We start from the raw sequence: 27159 nt of genomic DNA on the forward strand, positions 1-27159 counted from the left end.
GCCACCCGAGTACTTGTCGAGGCTAGATGGTCAGAACCTATTACACACACTTCATTGAGACTGACTTCAAGCCAGACAGCTGGATTATGGAGCAAAAATGAGAGACATGGTCTACTCTGCCAAGGAAATGTTTTCTGGATAGGGGAATAACCTTAGCTCTCTGCAATTCTCTCACTTGGAAACTCTGAGCCAAAGAGAAGTCACTCTCTTTTTTTGCTTGAAAACTGTGTCTACCTGAAATCCTGAAAGTCGGACCAGAGAGCAAACAGATGTCCTGCATGTAGGCCAACATTTGGTCTAACTCTGATTTTATTCTCTTTCTACAGAATCAAATACACACCATCATTAAAAGATGAAGATCCGCTTCTGTTTTGACACATCCTTAAAGCTGAGCGACACATCTCTCAACTCTGCTTGTGCAGTCTAGATAGTTTCTATCAGCAGCTACTAAAGAACAAGCCACTCACTTGTAATTCAGATAATATGACGGCAGCAACTATCGACACTCTTTCTTAGCTTTCTTAGCCAAATACAGGATTTCATATCTCTCCCACACACAAACGCTCAGATTGCGTGCTCTGGGATTTAAAACTCTACTGGCATTCCTGGAAGAAATGATGGGAGAGAAGAGAACCGGCAATATCAGAAACAAAAGTATATTCATCCATGTTTACCTCATGGATTTTAAAAGCACAGTGTGCCTAGCTTCCAGGCCAGCTTAATTTAACTGGAACAGTCTGTGCCACAGCTACCTGTATAATTCACCCCAGCTCTGGAGCAGAGTCTGACGGGGATTTAAAATCTGCTGTTACGAGAGCGAAAAGGTGCCATCTAATTAAATGGGGAAGGACTAGAGCTCAGCGGAATGGCCCTTGCTTTGCAAGCCACACTTCCTCTGAGTAATCCCTGGCATCTGCAGTTAAAAGGATCAGGAGGTAGCAAGCAGGTAATGAGAAAGAGGCTCTGCTTGAGGCCTTGGAGAGCAGCTGCCAGACACATTACAAGATGGTATGGGGCTAGAGCAGGGGTCAGCAAACTTTTTCAGCAGGGGGCCAGTCCACTGTCCCTTAGACCTTGTGGGGGGGCCCGGACTATAATTGGGGGAGGGTGAACGAATTCCTATGCCCCACAAATAACCCAGAGATGCTTTTTAAATAAAAGCACACATTCTACTCATGTAAAAACACGCTGATTCTGGGCCAGATTTAGAAGGCGATTGAGCCGGATCCGGCCCCCAGGCCTTAGGGGCATCAATAGCCTGACCTGGTATATAAGGCAGCTTCCTAAGTTCCTATATGCCAGGTGTGGGGTACCTTTGCCCCCCCCCAATGTTGCTGAACTCTTAACGCCCATCATCCATGGTAATTGGCTCTGCTTGCTGATACCCACAACATTTCTCGACATTTAAAAGGCTATTGAGGATTATTATTTATTATTATTTTATATCCCATCCTTTCCTTGAGAGTACAGGGCGGCTTACGACGCAGCATGTAATATGAACAGAATTCTAAGCATTAAACAAAATGAAATAAAAATAAAAATGAGGGATGCATTATTTCATTTTGTTTAATGTTTATATTTCTGTTCATATTACATGCTGCGTCGTCATTTTGAAGTGCAGGAACTCATCATGACAGTTCCCAAGCCACTTCCTTGACCAAGGAATTATTGTTATTTTAATGCAGGCAGCTGTGTTGACTATATATGACTATTTTCCTGATTTTGTGATTTCTTCCATGCTAATTTGTCACACACACACACACAAACACAAACACAAACACAAACACAAACACAAACACAAACACACAAACACACCTATCTCATTCTCTTCTCTGTCTACACACACACAACCCACACCTTAAGGATTGGGAGTACATAGCACAATACCCCATTTATTAGGATCAGGGTAACTGCAATCCAGGGACGCAGGTGGCGCTGTGGGTAAAAGCCTCAGCGCCTAGGGCTTGCCGATCGAAAGGTTGGCGGTTCGAATCCCCGTGGTGGGGTGCACTCCCGTTGTTCGGTCCCAGCACCTGCCAACCTAGCAGTTCGAAAGCACTCCCGGGTGCAAGTAGATAAATAGGGACCGCTTACCAGCGGGAAGGTGAACGGCGTTTCCGTGTGCTGCGCTGGCTCGCCAGAGCAGTGATGTCACGCTGGCCACGTGACCCGGAAGTGTCTCTGGACAGCGCTGGCTCCCGGCCTCTTGAGTGAGATGGGCGCACAACCCTAGAGTCTGTCAAGACTGGCCCGTATGGGCAGGGGTACCTTTACCTTTACCTTAACTGCAATCCTATGCATAGCTTCCTGGGAGTAGGCTCCACTGAATCCAGCACTTCTGACTGCCTGTTGGTTCGACTTGTAAAACACACCAAGCTTTAAACAAAAGATATCCAGGCACCTGAAGTTCAGCCTTTGACTTTTAATTGGAAGTGTAAATAGTCTTACAAAGAAGCGTTACTGCTTAATTTGCTAGAGGTGAACAGGAAAACCCCATCAAAGAAAAGAAAATATGCATCTAGGCTCTGCCTGATTATTCCCTCCCCCTTTCTCCTATGCTAATCTGTTACAAACAAACTTGAAAGCCTCCTTATCACCTCATTCACTCACCAGAGCAAGAAGGATTCGTTAGTTACCAAAGCTCTGGCAAATGATGCCACAAAAACATACTGGAGCTGCACTCCTCTTCATTTCGTCTCCACTACAGCACTAGTTTCTCATATTAAATAAAACGTTAATAAGACAAAAGTTATAGGCATTTGTTTTCTTTCCTCTTCTCCATTGCGGAGAAACATACAGAAATGCGCAGGGCGAAATAATACCGCTTTCCTGTCCTACAGTCAGATGGAACAACAGATATGTGTAAATATATATACAAGATGTTATTTTGGATTATCTCCCCAAAGCAGGACTTCAGAGTAGCAGGACTCACAGCAGCAATGGCAAATGCATCCTAATCTCCAAGATGAAAAGACCCAATGTTCAATCTTTACTAACTTCTACGCCCCCTCAGTTATGGATGAAAGAGCAAGAATCGAATCAGAGGCCACACTGACAGAATCCAAAGCAAAATGCATGAGGCATCCCTGAAGAGGTTATTCAGGAGGAGATACGGTACTGCTGTACTCTTCACACACTTGCAGTATATAGGCACATTCCTATTTCCCCCCATAGGAATGCAAAAAGAGCCTGCTGGATGAGGCCAAGGCCCATCTAGTCCAGTATCCTGTCCTCACACTCACTGAACCGATGCCTGTGGGAAACCAGCAAGCAGGATTCGAACGCAAGAGCACTCTCTGCTCCTGTGGTTTCCAGCAACTGATACTCAGAAGCATTGCTGCCTCTCTTTTTTGGCCAAATTACGTCACAAAAATTAGGGTGCGCATTAGATTTGATGGCACATTTACATTTGCCAGCAAATACTTTTTTGGTTTCAAGGTTTTGAAAACTGAGGTGCACATTAGATTCGATGGTGCATTAGATTCACATAAATACGGTAGTAATAATGACAATAACAACAACAAGAATTGCTAGTTCTTATATACCACTTTTTGTCGCAAGTGGCTTCGGAGCGGTTTATATAAAAAGAGACAAATCGTGTCACTACAAACCACAGAACACAACAGTAAAATATCAGCAGTATCAATGATAAAACGAAACTCATACTATAAAACGAAACATACTGTGGGCTCAAAAAAAGAGTCTAACCACAGTTAAATGGGCCACATCTAGTATAACATCCTTTTCTCATGCTGGGCAACAAGATGCCTATGGGAATCTGCAAGACCTGAGTACTCTACCCACTTGTAATTCAGGTGCATACTGCCTCTGACAGTGGAGCGAGAACATAATATTCAGAGTTGAGAGTTGTTGACAGCCGTATCGTCCATGACCGATCAAAACCTTCCGCAAGCAGAGAAACTGGGAGGATAATTTCACCAAATATATCCAACAAGAGAATAAGATATCCCACATTTTTGGGGGGATGGGGTCCACCATGGGCACTGCCACAGTTTCCCTTTCCCCCACCCTCCAAGTTTGTCCTTTGCCTTGGTTGCCGCTACCAGTGGCAGCGTCCACTGCGTTGGCAACCTGGCCGCCATTTTGTAAGGCCCTCCCTCCCAGTGTAAATCGGCTGAGTAAGTGTGCCAGTTCTCTCCCCAAATGGTAGAGACTATTCGGAGAAAATCCCAAGAAGGACAAGAAACAGAACTCTCTCAGATCCACTCAGAAAACTGCATTCCAAGAAAAGTTCACCACAGCTCTAGGAAAAAACACAAGACACATTGGCAATTCTTGTAAATTCCCAGCATCGCTCTGAATACACTTTATTTCACAGAAGGACAGGATGGTGAACTACTTCCTGGGCATTCTGCCATCGCCTTCAAGGGATGGAGATGGATTGTACCCGGCATCGTGCCAGACTACTCAATTAATTTCAAGAAGATGTCTTCTAGAACACCTTGCAAACTCTTCTGGATAATATAAATGTTCAGATTACTCTAGCTGCGATCATGACAGTAGCCAAGGTTCAGCTAAGGGGAGTGGTGTTCTCTTATTCAGCCCAAACGAAACAGCATCACTGCTAGTGTGCGAAAAGGGAGCGACAAGGATGTCGACAAGGGTGATTCTGCCTCTGAGGTAACTGTCAGCTTTTTTTAAGGTGTGGATTTTTAACATCTTATTTTGCACTGGATTATGAGTGTGAATTTTGACTTTTTCAACCAGACACTCAAAAGCAAAAAGTACACGTCCTTCAATGGCAAAGAAAAATGATACAAATGATCTTCAGAGAAGTGCCGGTAAAAGTCTACTAAAGACATGTGAAAAGATGCAACGAAAAAATCTGAATGGAAAGTTGTGAAGAGCATCAGAACTTTTAAAGAGACAATGAAGGACCACCTTACAACACAGAACAAAATCTTTAAACACACACACGTGTGTGTTTTGCTTTAAATTACTTTTTTTTGGGGGGGGGACTACCATTAGATGTAGACAAACTAGGATTTTATGGCTGCAGTTAATGCTAATGTGTTTCTTATTTCTTGGGCAAAACCAGTTGTGGAAAAGATTACTGTTCTGTTAATTTTAACAGGTCTACTCTGAGTAAAACTTGGTTTACTATCAACTCATGATCATACTTACACACCACTTAAATTATGAAAGTTCCATTTTTTAAGTCACATTTTTTAAAGGACAAGAACCAGTGTTCTGCTAATGTGGAATAGACCCTGTCCTTCTCCTGAGCTTGGAGAAGAGACAGGAATCTCTTAGACACCAGAAAGATCTGAAATGCTCTGTTTTTTCCAGCCTCTCTAAGGTTTGGCACAATAGGGAGGAGTCCTTCCTTCTGCACAGTTGCATTGGAGCTGTGTTGTTGCCCAGTCAAGAACCCTCGCCCCTCCACTTCAGTCAGAAGTCAAGGTTGGTAAGCAAGCTCATATCTGAGCTAGCTGCCAAGCCCAGACAAAATTTATGAGTCATTTAGGGGTGCAGGGGCAAGGACATGCTTCAGACAACCCATCACTGGTATTTGCAAACCCATTCCAGGCCACCATCCAATGATTTGGAAATGTTGGGGAGGTGATAAAAATTGTTCAGTGAGGAAACCCAGTTAAGTAGCATCCACAAGTCCTCTAGAGGCTAGACCAGGATTTTTCAACTTCGGGTTCCCAGCAGTGGTTGGACCACAACTCCCAGCACCCTCAGCGAGCCTAGCCAATGGTCAGGGTTGATGGGAGTTGTGGTCCAAAACAGTCTGGGGACCCAAAGTTGAAGAACTCTACCATAGAAAGCCTACACAGTGGAACCTCGGGTTGCGCATGTGATCCGTGCGGGAGGCACGTTCACAACCCGTAACGCCGGGTCTGCGCATGCGCGTGACATGATTCGGTGCTTCTGCGCATGCCGAGTGCTCAAACCCGGAAGTAACCTGTTCCGGTACTTCTGGGTTCGGCATGGTCCATAACCCGAAAACAAGCAACCCACAGCGTTCATAACCCGAGGTGTAACTGTACTCAGTACTGACCTATGAGTGAGTGCCCAGCCACATATGTGAACCCTTGATACACAGTCACCTTGCCTCTACTTCCCCCCAGTCTCACAGCTGCTTCCTTCCTGGGGCAGAATCCAGCCAGCCTCTCCTGGGGCTTAATATCCTCTAATTTACCAACGTTGGTTACAGTGCTGAATATATATTAGGTGCTTCATTTCCTTCTTCATTCCTCCTCCTCCCTAACCTCCCCCTAAACTTACATGCAGTGTGACCATGTGATATAGTTCCAATTCTTATCTTGCAAAACTTTTTTTTAAAACTCGGATAATTCCTTGACCCATTTGGGCAAGCATGTATTCCTTTGCTCATTGTCTCAAAGCTTTGATGGACATAAAGACATTTGTGCATTTCCTAACACTACGATTAACAGTAAATAATAAATAAATGCCCTGCTTTGCAAATGTGTTTTGCATCTCAAGGCGTCCACATCGTTTTCATTCGCACTTACCTTGTTCCCAATGGCCTTTTTCGGTGGAAAGTTAAAACTTCTCACTTGGTGGTATTTTGCCTGCAACTTGTGATGAAGGACTCTGAACTCCGTGTATCTTCGATAGACATTCCACTCATCATCTTTTATCCTTATATATACCTGTCGGAAGTAGATTGTGAAATAAATCCATTTTAAATCAATGGTATAGCCATGCAGAATGTCAGAAGAGCCCTGATGGGTCAGACTAGAAGTCCATCAGGCCCAGGACCCTGTTTTCCCACACTGGCTTTTGGGAAGAGGTGAGAGCAAAAGTCCTCTTCCTACATTTGCTCAAAGGGATGCATGCAGGTGGTGCTGTGGGTTAAACCACAGAGCCTAGGGCTTGCCGATCAGAAGGTCGGTGGTTCGAATCCCCCAACGGGGTGAGCTCCCATTGCTCGGTCCCTGCTCCTGCCCACCTAGCAGTTTGAAAGCACACAGTGCAAGTAGATAAATAGGTACTGCTCCGGCGGGTAGATAAACGGCATTTCCGTGAGCTGCTCTGGTTCACCAGAAGCGGCTTAGTCATGCTGGCCACATGACCCGGAAGCTGTATGCCGGCTCCCTCAACCAATAGAGTGAGATGAGTGCTGCAACCCCAGAGTCATCCGCAACTGGACCTAATGGTCAGGGGTCCCTTTGCTCCCTGTCAGCTGTCACTCATGAGACACTCTGCCTCCAAACCTGAACATAACATACTGCCAACAATGAAAGCAAGTACAGCACTTCTAGCAACAACACATCACCATAAGATGCTCTTAGAATCGTGTAACTGTAGAGTTGGAAGGGACCATGGGGTCATCCAGTCCACCCCCCTGCAATGAACGGATGTGGGGCTTGGACCCACAACCCTGAGATTAAGCTCTATCAGCTGAGCTATCCCAGCAGGATACTTGAGTATATTACTGTTAGAAGGCAAGCCTGCTGCGTCAGGCTAAAGGTCCATCTAGTCCAGCAACCTATTCTTCCAGTGGCCAACCGATGCCTCTGGGCAGCAGCGGAGTAAGCCACTCAGGCGCCTGTGGCAGGGCACCCAGGGGTGGGGTGAGCCTCCCATAGGGGCGGGGCAAGGGCAGGGCGAGTTGCCCATAGGGGCGGGGCAGACCGCAGGGCCCCTGGAGTCTGCCTGCCTCCTCCCACTCAGCCGCCCTACAGCTGGGGGGGGGAGAGAGAGGCATCAGGTGGACCATTTGGGCAGCTCAGAGCCTGCGTGTACCCAATTCACCATGTCTCTCCCAGGAGAGATAGGTGGCTCGGGTGTGCTGCAGGCCTCGCGGCGCCACCGGGCATTTTGTCACCCTCCTCAGTGGTGACATCTGGGGCACCCCGCACCCACTGCACCCCCCTTCCTCTGCCCTTGCCTCTGGAGAGCTTGAAAGCAGGAACTGAATTTGTAACTCATGACTGATTCTTTCCCCCTTTACCCATGCCTCCTGTTCCCTTTGAGACTGCATGCTCCTTGGGGCATAAACCTTCCTCTTGTACTCTGCAAAGCACCATATATACCAATGACACAATCATCATAGGATTCCTCAACAGATCTCTCAAATGGACTAGAGAAGCAACTTTGCACACAACCTAGGAGAGGAGGGGGAGTTGTCACAGAGCCAAGAGCAATGAGTAATATTGTTATTATTTATTATATTATTTATTATTTATTAAATTGGTATACTGCCCTATACCCATAGAACTCAGGGTGGTTCACAACATAAAATCACAATAAAATAACAACAGAAAATACATAATCATAAAAACTGATAATCCTCCCTGTACCAGTCGACTTCCATCTCGGTCCCATTCCAACAGTGGGACCATCACTCAATGCTAGGGCACTGGCTTTGGATGCAGAAAGTCTAAGGTTCAAACCCTGTCATCTTTAGTTAGAAGAATCTTTAGTTAGAAGAATCAGGCACAAGATGATGGGAACAATTCCTCCTTGAAAGCTTGAAGAGCTTTCATAGAAGACACAATTGGGACTCAGAAGGGATGGGCTTTGGTGCCCTCTCTACGCTGTTGGACTCCAACCCCCATCAGTCCCAGGTATTATGGCCAATGGCCAGGCATGATGGGAGTTGTAGTCCAGCAACACCACTCTGGCTACCCCTGAACTAGATGCATCCAGTAGAAGTCAGCTTCCTATGCAGAACTTACTATGGGATTTCCTTCTTTGGTTTATTATTTTGTGCTTCTGAAGGCAGCTTCCTACATGTATACAGATGGCGAATCCACATAGCCATTCGGCAGGTGCTCATTTATGAATACAGGCTCTTGCTGCTCAGGCTACAGCCTCTTACGAGCTTCCTTAATAACTTTGATTCAGCTTCATTAACTCCCCGGAAGCCATGCAAACCCCTTGTATACCTTGCTGTTTGGCCATTGGTAACGAAAAACAAAACAAACCCTCCAGTAGGATATTTATTTAAGGATCCTTGTTGTGATTTCAGAATTTATTACTTTTTCCCCCTAAATACCCTACGAGAAACAGCAGAACGAAGCATCTTAGCACGGCCTACTTTACTACTGATCCATTAAAGCATTATTTTCAAATTGTCTCTCAGGAGGATTCTGCCTTCCCTTCCAGTCAAATCATTCCTACTTTCAATGTGAGCAGCCATGGAGGCTTCTCTGGCGATAAAAGTGACAAAGCACAGGATACAAGGAAGCTCCGGGGAACAAATCCCTGATATTCTGAAGGTAATTCAATGTATTGGGTCAAGTGCTTCTCAACCGCAGGAAGCAATCAATCAACTGCAGCTAGTAGTTGATGGGACTCGAGTACATCAGCAGGAGAGAAGGTTTACAGGTGGGAACCTGTAAGAAAATGTTGCAGAACAGTTCCAGCACTGCTCCTGTTTGGGCCAACGGGGGGGCAGGGGGAGAGCTATGTAAGGTATGTTTAGTGTGGGAGGAGGGAGGAATCAGAGACGAAGGAGAGAAAACGAAAGAACTTTCCCCCCCGTCCGCACACTTCTGAAATCTATAGTGGTACCTTGGTTCTGAAACATTCAAAAACCAAGGCACGGCTTCTGATTGGCGCAAGCGCCTCGGAAAAAATAGCTGACAGCCACATCGGACGTTCAGCTTCTGAAAAACATTCAAAAACTGGAACACATACTTCCGGGTTTTCAGCGTTTGAAATGTTTGAGTACCAAGGCGTTCAAGAACCAAAGTTCCACTATACTTCGGTGTGCTAAGTAATAAATACATGAGTCCTGTTTGAAGCTGGTTGCATGGATACTATAACCTGTTAGCTGCTCAAGCTCAATTCATTCCTTCCTCTTCATTGTCCTCTTTTCAGCTGATAACTTCAGCAAGTCCTTTTGCTGACATTTGCTAGATGTCATGGATTGGCTGGAGGCAGAGGAGTGCTGGGAGGCACCAGCTAGGGAACCCCCCAGGGGAAGAGCCAGGGGATTGGTGGTGGGATGAAGATGAGAGGTCAGAGGAAGAGGAAGGAGAAGACTGGGGGGGGGGGGGAGGTGTGAGAAGCAGAAGAGTTAACAGGGTTAACAGTGAGCAGGAAGAGGCTGTGGCAGAGAGCAGTTCAGACTCCAGGCTGAAGCAGAGGCTGGAGAGGAGAATGGTCAAGACTCAGGAGGCTCAGTTGAGACAGGCTGCTGAAGAATCCAGGGAGTCTCTCCCTCTTGCTGCCACCAGCTCCCCTCCCCCCAGTCTCCTAGAAAATGCAGAGAAATGAAGAGAGGACAGTTTGGTGGTGTGCAGATGCAGCTTGTGACTGCTGGCCAAAGACCTGGAGAGGAGGAGGCCTTAAGAGAGCAGTGGGAAGGCAGGGACATTCAGTCCTCACATTGGCTTCATCGGGGGAAGACCTACCAGGAAGAGTTGCTGGGATCACTAAGCCTGCGCTGACTTGGTTTCATTGAATAAAGAGTTAACTTCACAGACATCGTGTTTTTTATTGCTGACCTATGCTTGACTCCAGCTCCTGTCACAGGGCTTCTGGCTCCTTCAGACCCTTTTCTCTCCCTGCTCTTTCCTCAGGGCTAACTTCTGAGCCAAACCAGTGCAAGCCAGAGAAAGGCTTCTTCAGATGATGGCACCCAAAGTTACAGTATGAAAAGTTTTTATGAGACTGAAGCATGCCCTTACACTATTGTGTCAGGAATTGCCAGCATGGTGCCCATGGGCACACACATGCCCCAGGAGACTTTCCCTGGTGCCCACGGGATCCTCTCCCACCACTGAAATTAGGCTTGAAAGAAGTACCGTATTTTTCGCTCTATAAGACGCACCAGACCACAAGACACACCTAGTTTTTGGAGGAGGAAAACAAGAAGAAAAAAAAAATCTGAATCTCAGAAGCAGTGAAAGCAGCAATCCCTCTTGCTGTTCTGGCTTCTGGGATAGCTGCGCAGCCTGCATTCGCTCCATAAGACGCACACACATTTCCCCTTACTTTTTAGGAGGGAAAAAGTGAGTCTTATAGAGCAAAAAATACGGTATTTTGTAGTAACAAAACAGGTGGCGGCAGGTGCTGGATTGGGGTGTTTGTATATGTGCTATCCATGACAGTTGCTCCAGTTTGCAAATGCCCCCCAGGGGAACAAAAAGGTTAGTAACCTCTGTGTTCTTTGATAGAACAAATGCCCCGTCAGTGCAGGAAGAGCTCCAAGGGCACACACTGTTTTCTTTCTATGTGGTGCTGAAGAAGCATATGAAAGGGCCTGGAGAAATAATACAGTATTTCATGCCATGTTCCCCCTCACCCCTTTGGATAAATGCTTAACCCTTCAGTTAATCAAGCTGCATATTTATCAAAGCATTCCAGGTTTTGCTGATAGATTAGGATTCTAAACCCTCCTACTAGGAAATAAACCCCGATGAATGCAGTGGGATTTATTTCTGAGTAACCATGTCGCAGTCAAATCACATAGCATGCTAAACCATGGTTTGCACCAACTGTAGTTCCAAAGACCTTCCAAAGATGAGCACCACCATAGGAGGCAATGATAATTGATGCAAGGTCTGGGGGGAACATAAAGGTTTTAGCCTGGCACCTAAAAACTGACAGAGGTGGCAACATGCACATCTTCCTGAGAAGAACATTCCACTTGAAAAGGCCTGTTCCCAAGTGGCTAGCCTCCATACCCCCCCCCCCCACAGGTGGGGACACAGAGAAAGGTGTCTCATGAAGACCACAAGGTCCAGGGTGGTTCATAAAGGGAGAGCATTCATATTCTACAAAATAAGATTCGGCGACATGTGATGACTCACAATCTAGTTTTAAGAAAATTATGAGAAATCATCCATTGAACCAAACTATGGCTAAGCTTCCTTATCCACAGTTTGGCACAATGTTGTAATTGAGCTATATACTGATGGGAAAGTTCTAGATTCCAAGCAAGAGGCACAAAAATTAGAGACAGGGTCGATCAAATCAGAAATATCTTAATTTGCTTCAAATTGCTGGTGATTTGTTTTTCCAGAGGGAATGCAGGTGTTCTGCAAATGATCATTTCAAGACATTACAAACACACCCAAACTTCTAGCTCTGACAGCTTAAATTTCCAATTGCTGAAATGCAGCTGTGACTATAAATTCTGTGCCATTTATTTTGTAGCAAAATATAATGCTGAATCTCTTCTTCTCCTTTGAAATTAAGGGTTGGTGGTGGGGTGCTGTGTTGTGTATTATTGAAGGTTAAGCAGTTTAACTGTGGGTGTTGTGCTGTCACCGGCATCCATCTGTCTTGGGACACAATGGAAGAGTAAAGTCATACCATTGGAGAGTTACAGTGCATGTGGGGGAGGGGGAAACATCTAGAACATCTGATAAGACTGAACCCTTCCACACCACAGTTTTGAAAGCTCTTGAAATCTAACTAAACCACTAATTTCTATGGCCCCCTTTCCCCAATCAGCAGTCACATGCTGTAATAATGCCCTCATGGAGAACTCCAATCTGGCAGGATTGCAAGTCCTTAAAACTGGAAGCAAACCAAGAGGAGGCCACCCCAACTGGAAAGATGTCAGGGGCAAGGCGGAGGCTCCAATACTTTGGCCATCTCATGAGAAGAGAAGCCTCCCTGGAAAAGACCCTGATATTAGGAAAGATGGAGGGCACAAGGAGAAGGGGACGGCAGAGGACGAGATGGTTAGATAGTGTTCTCGAAGCTACCAACATGAGTTTCACCAAACTGCGGGAGACAGTGCAAGACAGGAGTGCCTGGCATGCTCTGGTCCATGGGGTCACGAAGAGCTGGACACGACTAAACAACAACAACAAAGCAGTTCCCTTCGTATGTTGAGGCTATCGACTGTGGAATTATCCAGGAGTTAACAAGACAGTTGTTCTCCGCCAACTGCTACTCAAGAGGCATATAGCCATCACGCCTAGTTCCAACTGATAGTCTTAGACTCCATGAATGTGTCCCACCAAATCCTGGGGTGGCCAATTCCATAAATCAATTTTGCACCATATGATATAATAATTTTCATATTTTGTCTGTCCTGAATCTCCTGTCAGTTAATTTGACAGGAGGGTTTAATGCAGGGATAGGGAATTTGTGGCCTTTCAGATTTCTTTGGACTTCAATATGTCTGACCATTGGCCATGCTGGCTGGGGGAATTCAACAACATCAGGAGGAATGCAAGTTCCCCACCAGGTTCTAGGATTATAAGAGAGGGAGAATAAATATACAAACTCTATCTCCTTCTTCCACATCGGGGTAGACAATGTGGTCCTCCTCCAATGTTGCTGGACTACAGCTCCTATCAGTCCTAGCAAACATGGTCAATGGTCAGAGATGATAGGACTTCTAGTCCAACAACATCTGAACAACACTATTTTGGCTAGCCAGGTGTGGAGAAAATTTGGCCCATTACCTCCAGCATCATGGCCAATGGGCAGGGATAATGGGGGTTGTAGTTCAGCAACATCTGGCGGGCTAAAATGTTCCTCACACCTGCTCCACACAATCTTTTCTCCTAGGGAAGGTGTTTCACTACAATGATCATCACATTTGTCTTTTTCAGCTGCACAATATCCTACAATATTTTCCAAGTGAGCCAAATATGAAACTTACTGAAACATTTTAGTTTGTGCCTACCACTTCCCGTTGAGATAATGAAGATTTAAATACGGATGCCAATGCAGAAAAATGTAACGTGTCCCCTGATATTTAATTATATACCTTTTAAAGAAAATCACTTTGGTGTGAGGTCCTGGTGTAAGTTCCTCTGATAAATTTAGTTCTTAAATCATATTTTTTCTTTCTTTCTTTTTTTTCCAAGTAAAAGAAGACCAGGTAAACCCATTAGCAACTTAGAGGAGAAATGAATAAACGTTTCAGCCATCTTTTAAAAATTAAATTACAGTGTATTGGGATCCTTAATTACTTAACAACAGGTTACAGCTTAATATGCAACACTGAACTACATGATTCACCAACACTATGATTTTCTCTGTAGTGGAGTACAGGAAAAAAAAATGGTTTTGTATTAAAACCTTGATTAGGAAATGGGGAAATGACATATTAGGTATTATAAGCAGCTAAAACAAAGGAGAAATAATTATATTTGTGGGAAAGACACAAAAGAGAAGCAGGCTTAAAATTATGTAGTTAAAGGTTCATCACTAATGCAGATTTCAAAACCAGAGCAGAGGTAATAGTTGGACTACCACTGGGAAGACCAAGGATCACATCTCTATTCACTGGGTGATCTTGGGCCAACCACTATCTCTCAGCCTAACCTACCTCTCAGGGCTGCTCTAAGAGAGGAGAACCACCTTGTGCAATGGTGTGAGCCAAACTGAACTTTTTCTATGGTTCATTTCTGTAGATCATGACACAAGAAAAAGCTGGCATAATGTGATATAAAAGGAGATCCCCAATATGACCTGTTTTGACCCTGGTACAAATCCATCTCTTAAAATGTCTCTTGGAAGCCATGAATAAATAAATATTCTCACGTCCTAATACTTAATGTGAAGAATCTAGCTACCAGCAAAAATTAATTAGCACTTTCTTCAAAAGCCCTGGGTTCCACATAGGCAAAAGCAAGATAAACTCAGGAAAGAGGGCTTATCTCAAGATAGAGCTGAGACAATCCCTTAAAAGGCCCAATGTTAACATATGAGGTTACTTGGGCTTCCTCAACATCATAGGCACTGTCTCCTAGCGGCCCAAGCACTTTTGTGTCCTCCTTTTGTAGAGGGCCAGGCCCCCTCAATGTTCAGAGGGTGTTGGGCTCCCTCAACCATCCTGAGAAGCTGGTGCCTCCACCCAACACCTAGGTCCACTCTGAATAACCTCCAACTGCTTGGATAGTTAAGATCTGTGCCTGCTGGTTGGCGTGACCCCACTTCTTTTCAGGAATACCTCACTGAATCCGACCTACACACCCCACACTTTCTTTTCTTCCCTGTGCCCCTTGCACAACTTTGGAGAGTGCCAGTGCCAAGCAAAATCTTCTAACAAAGGAATACGAAGGATCCCCCTAGGTCTGGATCACAAGCTCAAGGGAGACCTCCTGTTCAAACAAAGACACACACACACGGGATTTATATTGGTAACTCAGGCATTTTAGGAACCACAGAAAGCTGTGGTTCCTAAAATGGAAACTAAGAAAACTCGAGAGGAAGTGGAAGATAAAAAGAACCGTGGAAGGAGAGGAAGGGAAGTCCATCAGTGACTGTATTTTTTAAAAAAATATAATAGAGTATGTTTTTTCCACCTCTTGTATTGAAATCTATCAGAAATGCAAATTAAAAAAAATGGGGGGGAGAGAAAGCTGCCTTATATTGATTTAGACAATTGGGTGCAATTAGCTTGATACTGTTTTAAGTGACAGGCAACAAGCTCTCCAGGATTTGAGACAGGGGGCTCTCCCAACCCTACCTGGAGATGCCAAGGATTGAACCTAAGACCATCCACAGGCAGAGCAAATGCTCCACTACTGAGCCACACTGAGCCTCCCGTACTTTATGCTTTATGCACGATGAGAGGATAAGAACACAGGAGTGAGACTCTCCATTCATCTAGGCTGATGTTTCCCAAACTTGGGTCTTCAGGTGTTTTTGGACTACAACTCCCATCACCCCTAGCTAGCAAGAGCAGTGGTTAGGGATGATGGGAACTGTAGTCCAAAAGCAGCTGAAGGCCCAAGTCTGGGAAACACTGATCTAGGCCAGTTCTGTCTACTCGGACTGGCAGTAGCTCTCCAGGGTCTCAAGCACAGCTCTTCCCTGTCACCTAACACCTGGTCACCTACCGCCATCTTCAAAGTGGAGATACCAGTAGAGATTGAACCCGGACTTCTGTCATACCAAGGCATGTTGTTCACCAATGAACTGCAGTCCCAAACCCCGCAGAAGCCTCAAACCAGTTCCTTAAGCACAGGACTGCACATCTTTAGGAAACTGGGTTTTGAAGAGGTCCAAAGTGATTCTATTTTCTCCGCAACCGCCATAGCAACTAGAAACTTACAATCGCTTTTTCCCAACTCCCCAAACAAAAGCCAAGATTCTCGGGACTTTAACAAATGTTTCAGACATCCAATTATAGAAGCTTTAAATGCTACAGTTATGCTACTGTTAAACAGGCTATTTTAATTGCCAGTGTTCCATGGTATCCCACAGAAAAGCCAATTTCCTCGGGCATCAGAGCCACATGCCACATAGGAGCAGAGAATGCCTAGCAATACAGTTGTGTTGAGAAATCAACAGCATGACGGCAAGAAGGGGAATACAGGGCACTCAAGTCGGGGCCAGAAACCATAGAACTGTAGAGTTCGAAGGGACCCTGAGGAACATCTAGTCCAGCCTTTCTCAACCTGTGGGTCCCCAGATGTTGTTGAACTACAACTCCCACTACCCCTAGCTAGCAAGGCCAGAGCTCAGGGATGATGGGAGTTGTAGTCCAACAACATCTGGGGACTCACAGGTTGAGAACCGCTGATCTAGACCAACGCCCTGCAATGCAGGAATGTGGAGCTGTCCCATAAGCGGATCGAACCTGCTGTCGGGATCTCCGCTCGGCCCAGCTGATAAAGCTCATTTTCCTCCAGAATCACCCCCGACGATAATTAACGACCTGAGCCTTTGATGAGGCCTCAGGCACATCCCCGATTCAGCAGAGAATCCTAAGCAGCACGCGGAAGTGATGAGATTTATGGCTACATGCTCTGCTTTATTACTAAGCTAAGCAGACAGCAAAGAAAAATACATCCTCTCCCTATGAAAGCAGAGAGCAACTGAAACAAAGGAACAAAGGAACAGGATAACACTAATGTCACATCCGTCTCCTGTCTCCCGTAAGACTTCCAATAGCCTGGACTGTCTCTGGAATGTAAACAGAGCCTTGTGACTCTAAGCAGCTCCTCAGTGGCAAACAGAAACTAACACCTGCAACCTTAGCGTTAATCCGTATTATGCTCTAACCAACTGAGCTATCCCACAGCTGAGTACTTACCATCTGTGTGCCTTAAGATTTCCCAGGATCTCGGCCCCCACAAGGAGAACAGCCATGCATGAAGGGTAGCGACAGGCAAACACCCTCAGCTCAGTTCAGGAATTACAAGGTTTTTCTTCAGACAACTCTCACAAAAATATACTTAAGTTTCTCTCCCTGATGCACTTTTAAACTGACTCTGCATTGGGTACACTATGATGTATTAGATGAGTTCAAAATGTGACCTAGTTTGCTTGTGGTGCAAAATGGGAAGGAGCTTAACTTCGTGGCATAGCATCCGTTTTGCATTCAGGACTTCCTAAGTTCTGTCCCCGGCATCTCCAGGTAGGACTGGGAATGCCACTGCCTGAAATCCTGGAGGGATGTTGCCTGTCAGTGCAGACAATGCTGAGCTAGGTGAAAAAATGGACTGACTCAGTAGAAGGCAACTTGCCACGCTCTTACGTTCCAAAAGCTGGACCAAGCAGCATCTCAAGCTGCACACCTGATTCTTTAGGGCAAGGTGTGACCAACCTCCTGCCCTCTGGAAGCTGGTAGACTACAACTCCTATCATCCCTGGCCCGTGGCAATGCTCGCTAGGGGCAACTGGGAGTTGTAGTCCCACAAGCTCTGGAGAGCCACAGGTTAGCCACCCCTACTTTAGTGGGGAGTGTAATCTTGTCCAGAAAAGGCTGGTCATATTCTTCTCGGCGGCAGCTAGACTGGTGACTGGGAGCGGCCGCCGAGACCATAAACACCGGTCTTGAAAGACCTACATTGGCTCCCAGTACATTTCCGAGCACAATTCAAAGTGTTGGTGCTGACCTTTAAACCCCTAAACGGCCTTGGTCCAGTATATCTGAAAGAGCGTCTCCACCCCCATCGTTCTACCCAGACACTGAGGTCCAGCACCAAGGGCCTTCTGGTGGTTCCCTCACTGCAAGAAGCCATGTTACAGGGAACCAGGCAGAGGGCCTTCTCAGTAGTGGCGCCCGCCCTGTGGAACGCCCTCCCACCAGATGTCAAAGAGAAGAACAACTACCAGACTTTTAGAAGACATCTGAAGGCAGCCCTGTTTAGGGAAGCTTTTAATGCTTGATGTATTACAGTATTTTAATATATTTTTTGAAGCTGCCCAGAGTGGCTGGGGAAGCCCAGCCAGATGGGAGATGGGCGAGGTATAAATAATAAATTATTATTATTATTATTATTATTATTATTATTATTATTATTACTAAGTCACTCACTGGATGGAGCTTCAGTGAGTTGTCCCTTGTCCAGTTGACTGTCATATCACAACTTCAGGTCGCCAATATACCCAGCTAAAACACACCATCCATAAACTCCTAGGAATATAAGTGATTGAGAACAAGTAGCTCATCCACTTAGATCCCCACACCCCCGCCTGCAAGAATTAATATTATATGCCCCACTTTTCTCACGAAACTGCTATTTTAATGCATCTGTCATGAGGTTTGCCGATTTGAAACTCTTGGCTCTTTCCAATGGCTGCCTGCAATGGCCCTCAGAAGCCTCACTCCCTCTGGCAGTTTTTCCCCTTGGGGGTTTTCGAGGCTTCGTGATTGAATATAGCCCAAGGGGTAGTTCCAGCTACACTGGGGGAAAGGCACAGTGCCATGGTTACTCGTATTTATCGCTTCTAGCCAAAGGCTCTTGCGAAATGTACAGTATCATTAAGCGCGTGTCACACAGAGATATGATGCAAAATATAAAATACAGACCAGAACAATAAAATTTCATCAGCTACAGTTATCCCCTGCAGGGGTAAGAGCCTTCTTTATTCATATTTAGTTACTCATTACGGAGTTAATAGTGACCGCTGCACATACTAATAAGCAAGCTCATTAGAATCATAGAGTTGGAAGAGACCACAAGGGCCATCGAGTCCAACCCCCCGCCAAGCAGGAAACACCATCAGAGCACTCCTGACATATGGTTGTCAAGCCTCTGCTTAAAGACGTCCAAAGAAGGAGACTCCACCACACTCCTTGGCAGCAAATTCCACTGTCAAACAGCTCTTACTGTCAGGAAGTTCTTCCTAATGTTTAGGTGGAATCTTCTTTCTTGTAGTTTGGATCCATTGCTCCATGTCCGCTTCTCTGGAGCAGCAGAAAACAACCTTTCTCCCTCCTCTATGTGACATCCTTTTATATATTTGAACATGGCTATCATATCACCCCTCAACCTCCTCTTCTCCAGGCTAAACATGCCCAGCTCCCATAGCCATTCCTCATAAGGCATCGTTTCTCTGAGTCATTATCCTTATGCAGGCAGAATGCCCAAGAAACATCAGCAGACCTGGTGGAACCATGAGTACGCAGGGGGAAGGGGGCCTAAAGTAAAGAAGGGGAGTCCAAAACAAACCAGTGAGTACAAAATGCTGGTAGATTGTTGGGACAAAAACCTCGAAGGGAGGAGTGGTGAGGGAGATTCTAAGATGAACACCACTACTAGGTCCATCTAGTCCAGCACCCTGTTTGCCCATGGTGGCCAACCATGTTATTCTTTGGGGGGAGGCAGGGGGGCTGTAAAATTATATCACTTATCACTGTGGTTAATACAGTGGTACCTCGGGTTAAGAACTTAATTTATTCTGGAGGTCCATTCTTAACCTGAAACTGTTCTTAACCTGAAGGACCACTTTAGCTAATGGGGCCTCCCGCTGCCGCCGCCGCACCGCCGGAGCACAATTTCTGTTCTCATCCTGAAGCAAAGTTCTTAACCTGAGGTACTATTTCTGGGTTAGCGGAGTCTGTAACCTGAAGCGTCTGTAACCCGAGATACCACTGTACCTGATATGTAGATTATTTAGTGCTCCTTTCTCTTTCCCGATAGGGCCTCAAAAATCTATTGAAGATGTTTAGTAAACAAAAAAGCCTACATATAAATTACTCTAAGAGCAAGATTTTTCATAGGTATAGATGGTATTTGGATCACAGGCTACTGGGGAGAGGGAGGGGAATGTTCATTTAGATACCTGTGTGTGCTCTTTAACGAAACCCTCTCTTGGAAGGGTCATATGGGGGTAGCAGAAGTCAAAGCACAGAAACCCATAGGTCAGGCATAGACAAACTCGGCCCTCCAGGTGTTTTGGGACTACAACTCCCATCATCCCTGACCACTGGTCCTGTTAGCTATGGATGATGGGAGTTGTAGTCCCAAAACATCTGGAGGGCTGAGTTTGCCTATGCCTGCCATAGGTAGCAAAGTGCTTACTCAAATGCTCCATGGAATTGAAATGAGGGGCTCTGAATCAAGCTACGTAAAAGCTTTGGAAACTGTGCAGAACACCCCCCCACCCCCAAGCTATACTCTGCCATCACAAGCTCTGCTTCATATAGAATTCGAGTGGACAACAATTAAGGCAAGAGCGGACTGCACTCGGTTAAAGTACATTTCTAAAAATGCTACTATGCCTATTTAATATTTTCCTGCTCTGCACTATATGGAATTGGGTGATAACCACTCTGGAAAGCAGCTTGTCACTATGTTTTAGACTAATATTTTTCTCCTGAACTGAGCTCTGCTTTGACCTTGAATAAGTTTCAACTAAGGGAGTTGCTCTTCTGGACAGAATCTAGAAGGGAACTGCAAATAATTAGACACACCACATTTTCCTCTTGGTATCCGCTCTTGAGAACAGAGCTAGTTATCTGACCAAACTCTCATCCACTTCCTTATAAAATGCCTTTATTGAGCTGTGTTTCCAAAGTGATGCCCACTGTAGTCTTGGATGGCCGCTACAACAAGGTCTCATATAACAGCAGACTTTGTATTTGTGGTCAATCTGAGGTGGAAGACATCACTCATTATCTGTTAGCCTGCCCCTTTATATAGAGACCCAAGAGATCGCTTTCTGAAACATTTGTTCACCCTGGCAGAAATGGTCTGGCTGCAAAAAAAACAACAAAAAACTGGAAAAGAGAGCTAGATAAAATCACTATATATTGTTGTGGTGATTCAGAGGTCTAGTTTAAAATCAAGCTGGTAACCTCCCTCTTAGATCATGGGTGTTGGTTCATATTATGGATGTGAGATCTTTTATTTTTCTATTGGTACAGTTGCTGCTGGTTTGTCATGGCCTTTTGCTAGAAGAACAAACTTATATTTGAATTGAATGAATTGAAATTTCCCACACTCCATCCTTAACATGGAAGGCATGGGGAGAGGATCCTAATTAGCCGTGTAAACTCATTTACCACTTTCTGTGACCATAGTATCATTATTCCTCCTCCTCTTCTTCCGTTTAGTCATGTCAACAGCTGACCCTTTTCTGCTACATGGGGCGCATTCATCACACACTGAGTGCACCTCATCACTCACAGTGGGTATCACTTTCCTTCTGCTCCTGTTTACATGGCCAGTCTAACATCTGGCAATAGATTAAAAACCAGTTAAAACACTACGTTTAGAAATAAGAGTTTAAATAAAACAATTAATCACAAGTGTCAGCCTGCGTTATTTATGGTTACAACCACATACCAAACAATTAAAACGCAGCACTTAAAAGCTACACATTTTTTAAGGAAAATCATTAATCCCATTATAATATGACGTTAATTTAGGCAGCCAGTATTAGCACCGTTCAACCAGTCAATATTAGCATAGCTTTTGCAGGCCCCTTAAATCACAATTATGGGGTTTCTCGTACTTTAGAGTAGCCAGGCTGGAAATTCTAGCAAAATTCAAAACCCAAAGATCCCTGGCAGCAAATTGGATACTAGCTAGTGTTAGTTCTACACTAGAGTAGACCCAGTAACAATAATGGAAATGACCAACTTAGGGGTGCTCCGGTGATAACTTAGGAAAAAACTTAGCTTTGGGGGCCTTCTTTAGGGTGTAACTTGAAAGCAGACAGCCGAACTTGGGTGAAAAAACAAACTCTGCAGCCCTCCTCCCCAGTTACATAGCTATGGCCACCCAGCCAACCAAACTTTTAGCCACATCTGACATAGAGATTGTTCTAAATTGATTCACTTATTAGACAACCAGTTATGGAATATGCTGGCCTTTGGAAGAAGCATCTTTTGACCTTCATCCTTCAAGTTTGCAAAAATAAAGAGTCAAGTCTGATTCCTATCAAAATGTCAGCAAATTATTCTGCTCTAAACTGGGGACATATTTGAGTTGCCCGGCGTATTTATTGAGAGAGTTTTGCCCCCCTAATTATTTCAAAATGTCAGGTTAATATAATGTGCAAGGGTAGCTCCACCAAGGGTGCAATCAATTCATTTCTGGGCTATATTCAAAGCACCAGTTTAGACCCATAAAGCCTTATGCAACTCACTGACTCAGACCCTGCGATTGTCATCGGAGACCTTCCTCCGTGTGACTCTTCCAAGGGAAGTCCAGAGTGTGGGAACGTGAGAATGGGCCTTTTCCATTTTTACCACCATCTTGCTGGTACCCATAGCCTAACTGCCATATCAGCTCAGAACCCTAATAGATAGTTGCTGTATTTCTACAGCGTTTTTTTTGCATGTGGCCATTTGAGCATGGTATTTTGTGCAGGCACATGCATGTACAGTGGTACCTCGGGTTACATACGCTTCAGGTTACATACGCGTCAGGTTACAGACTCCACTAACCTAGAAATAGTACCTCGGGTTAAGAACTTTGCTTCAGGATGAGAACAGAAATTGTGCTCCGGTGGCACGGCAGCAGCGGGAGACCCCATTAGCTAAAGTGGTGCTTCAGGTTAAGAACAGTTTCAGGTTAAGAACGGAGCTCCGGAACGAATTAAGTACTTAACTCGAGGTACCACTGTATCCCAGTTTTCCTTTTAAATTGTAGCTGGTCCCTGTTCCCTTTGCTGGAACTGAGACACAGAGTTGGAACAGTGAACGAAAAACAACAACAAAGGCTGGAGCATTACACAGAACGGAATGGAGTGGAAGATGTTACTATAAGCTGGCATCAATTATTTGTAATTGGAATGCTATTTAGTAAGGGCCACCACATTAAAAAATATATAAAGGAGTTCTGACTCATTACAGAGGAAGAGGTGTATATCAACACCTAAAAGAAAGGCCCTGACCTTAATTATTCACTCAAACTACTCCATCCATTCAACCTTCCACCTTAATGCAATAAGGAAGCTCCTTTTTCATAACACTGGACCCAAATAACTCATTTACGAAGTGTTTTTAATCCCCCCCCCCAAGTTGCTTAATGCTAGAAAAAACAGCTGAAAATCATCAAAGCAGAATCACAAATTCTTATAACCCGGGAGAAGTAGAGCCGTGTGTGACTCAAGGCTAGCAAAGTCTTACTGAAACTAATCCCTCCTAATCCACTTTTGCGGAAGATGAGCAGGAACCAGTATACGGATATTTTTAAAAACTGTGCCTGTAAGATAGCATTTCTGGCCTACTTCATTTTCTGCACCATAACATCCAAGATGGCCAAAATCTATCATTGGCCCCTTGTATCAGTTCCGCGAGCTTTGATTTCCCTCTCGCCTCGCAGCAGGTCACAATCATTTCCACTCTTTGCCCAAACAGCAGGGCTAGCCAATTTCCAATGGACTATTTTTTGAAGAGGCAAAAACAAAACTAGAACAAAACACACTAGCACCCATGAGGGGGGAAGCTATGGCACTAATCGGATGACAATTTACATGTAAATGACAGCGTTGTGTTTCAAAGAGCAACAAAACATGGCGCGCTGTGGATTAGTGAGAGCCATTTCCAAGTAATAAAAATACATCAATAAAAAATAAATTCATCTTCAAAATTTGGCAGTTCAACCAGCAGGGAGAATTAAAAGTCATTAAAGAGCTCCCTGGTTGCAAAATAAATAAATAAACAAATATAAATACAAACAAAAGCTCCATCATTTCTCCCACTGCTTCATCCAAACTGGAAACCCTCATTTAGGTTTTATGGACATGGCTGTGTGTCCTCTTTTCATTTCTCTAATATTTTGGCTCAGTGGTTTCAAACCATTAAGCAAAACAAGCCTGTCGTAAGCTTGTATTCCTGCAAGAAAGCTCATTAGGGCTTCATTTTGTTTCAATAAGGCATTATCTGAGAACACACGAGATGAGCCCTAGTAAAATTTACTGTAAGACTTCAATATCCATTACAAAAAGATGTCTGTCCTTGTTAGAAGTGCAAAATCTATTTTGTTGTTCTTCCAATTGTTAATCTGAAGATTTGTTTTCTAATGATCCTCCAATCCTATACAAATTTTGCTTGGGAGTTAAATAAAGTTGAAACCAGTTGCACTTATGTTCAGCAAGTTGCATATAAGGAGAAAATCAAAGCAATTTAAATAGCTAAGTATATGCAGAAGAGTTTGTTTGAACACTCCCAGATTCAGGGTGAAATCCAAAATTTTATTTATCATAGACAGAGCCTGTTGGGCTTTGTATCAGCTGTTGGACAGCATGTTCGCAACCTGGAATAGAGCTGAGTGCATATAAATTTGTTGATTTCAGTGGATTACAGCCAATCTACAAAACAGTTCAATGCATGGCAGTGGAAGAAAAATATATATTCTTTGTGACTTTTGGTTCCATGCGGCTTTAAGTTTAAAAGTAAAAGTAGACTCAACGAAGACCTTCTTTGCCAACCGAGTTTGCACAGCGACTGGGGCGATGGAATAAAAACTTTCCTGCAATATCTTTGCTTACTTTTATTTTTAGATAATAATCAAACAGCTGCAAAACACCCCTTCCCACCACCTTTCCTCAACAGTACTCAACAGCATTCCCTAACAGCATGGGTAGGCAAACTAAGGCCCAGGGGCCGGATCCGGCCCAATCGCCCTCTAAATCTGGCCGGCAGACGGTCCAGGAATCAGTGTGTTTTTACATGAGTAGAATGTGTCCTTTTATCTAAAATGCATCTCTGGGTTATTTGTAGGACATAGGAATTCGTTCATTCCCCCCCCCAAAAAATATAGTCCGGCCCCCCACAAGGTCTGTGGGACAGTGGACCGGCCCCCTGCTGGAAAGGTTTGCTGATCCCTGCCTAACAGTATTTGTATAACAGTACACATTAAAACCATTAAAACCACTTGATCAACTGAAATACAGTTTTCAAATAATCAATTACCCTATCACATCGCTGCATTTGACTGGTCTATGAGGTGGTCTATGAATTGTTGGCAGAGATCATCATATATTTTACATTTAAGGGCCATGTGAGCTAGAGTTTCCACCAGGTGGGCATCACATGGGCATATCCTATCTCCTTCTGCCATACCCGCAAACCTACCCCAAAGGAGGTTAGAAGGATTACAACTGACCCTAGCCAGCGAAAAAGCCCTTCTATCTTGCGGGGCTACGAAAAGTTGGTGGGCTTCCCTTCATTGGAGGCATTTAAACAACAGTTGGAGGGTCACCTGTCAGGAAACCCTTTGCTGTGATTTTTGCATTGCAGAGGGTTGGACTAGATGACCCTCAGGAACCATCCCATCGCCAGAGTTCTTTAATTCAGTTACTTTTCATGCACTCTGCTCTTTTTTTAAAAAAACAACAACTGCACATGCCTAGGGAGAAGTTGTGGGAGAGGAAGAAGTTTCTGGCATCTTTAGTAAAGGTACCCCTGCCCGTACGGGCCAGTCTTGCCAGACTCTAGGGTTGTGCGCTCATCTCACTCTATAGGCCGGGAGCCAGCGCTGTCCGCAGACACTTCCGGGTCACGTGGCCAGCGTGACAAGCTGCATCTGGCGAGCCAGCGCAGCACACGGAACACTGTTTACCTTCCCGCTGGTAAGCGGTCCCTATTTATCTACTTGCACCCGAGAGTGCTTTCGAACTGCTAGGTTGGCATGCGCTGGGACCGAACGACGGGAGCACACCCCACCGTGGGGATTCGAACCACCGACCATACGATCGGCAAGTCCTAGGCGCTGAGGTTTTACCCACAGCGCCACCCGCGTCCCAAGCGCCACCCGCGTCCCATCTTTACTACTACATAAAAGTAGCTAAAGGGCTGGGAGTGTAGAGAGACAAAATCTCTAGGGTCTCTAGTCAATCTGAGGTGGGAAAAAGCTCCTTCCCGACATCAAATACCAGTCAATAGGAAAGCCTGCCCATCTAATTTGCTCTTCCTTTCCCCTCACAAAGATAACACGACACAATCCAATTAGGATTCTTCTTTTATGAAGTGATTGGAACGCCAAAAATAAATACAACAGAGCACAGCCAAATAAAGGAAGCAGATGCATCTTCTGATTTTCCCCAAAGAACACAGATTTTGACTGCAGCGGCAGAAAAAAACCCAAGGTGAACTCTCTAAAAGCAGCACCCAAAAAAAAAAACAGATGCACTTTACATTTTGACACAGCTGCGAGGCTGCATTTATGAGCTCTTTGAAAACGATCTTGTTTTTTTAAAAAAATAATAACACAAAAAAAATCTGTAGTAATCATTTGGGACTAAGGAAGAACAAATGGAACAATGGACCGTGTCAGTTGAGATGTGAGTAGCTCTCTGTCTCCCTCTCATTACTTTGGCAGAGATACAGGATTAATTATAAAGAATAAACATTCATTTCAACAAAGCCATATTTTAACAATAGCATACAGATTGCATGCATAGTAATTTCTGAGCATTTTTTAAAAAAATGATAATAAAAGATGATTAAAAGTAATATACATGGGTAAAACAAGGCTTGGAACTGTAAGCAGAAGCTTTAGCAAAATGAGTGGCAAATGGCTTATAGTGGAGGGAAATGTCTTTTTTTGAGGAGGGACTCCAACCACAATCATACCACTCAGAGATAGCCTGGCTACGATGACACCCAGTCTGATAACCTCCTGCCTGTCCAATTGTGTTGGAACTACAATGTGCTGTACATGGGGCTTCCCTTGGAGATGGCCAACTAGAGTAGATTGTGGCTGCCAGAAAATTATCTGTTACAGCTGGATGGATTCAGGTCACATCAATTCTGAAGGAATCGCGCTGGCTGCCTATTCCCTTCTGGGCCAATCACCACACGCCGATGCTCACCTATGAAGCCCTAAATGGCTTGGGATGCATATCCTTGAAGGACCATCCCTCCCTGCCTAGGTCTTAAGAGCTGTGGAGGAGCCTCTTCTTGATAGTCCACCTTCAGATGGGCTGTGCTATGTTTCAATGGGAGAAAGCCTTCTTTGCAATGGGGTTGTTTCTGGAATGCCTCCCCCTTAGGCCAGGCATAGGCAAATTCGGCCCTCCAGATGTTTTGGGACTACAACTCCCATCATCCCT

General features: G+C 44.7%; 1 protein-coding gene across 4 annotated transcripts in view; it reads right to left on the reverse strand.

The window, feature by feature from the left end:
• SNX29 (sorting nexin 29) overlaps positions 1-27159 on the reverse strand; it is a 222063-nt gene that overhangs the window by 75816 nt on the left and 119088 nt on the right. For all 4 annotated transcript variants that reach the window (XM_083412536.1, XM_083412539.1, XM_083412538.1 and 1 more), the window contains one exon: positions 6504-6644. In XM_083412536.1, the coding sequence (XP_083268662.1) occupies positions 6504-6644 (141 nt within the window). The remainder of the gene's footprint in view (positions 1-6503; positions 6645-27159) is intronic.

The sequence above is a fragment of the Podarcis tiliguerta genome (genome assembly GCF_965153285.1).
Source record: "Podarcis tiliguerta genome assembly, chromosome: 14".
Classification (NCBI taxonomy): Eukaryota; Metazoa; Chordata; class Lepidosauria; order Squamata; family Lacertidae; genus Podarcis; species Podarcis tiliguerta.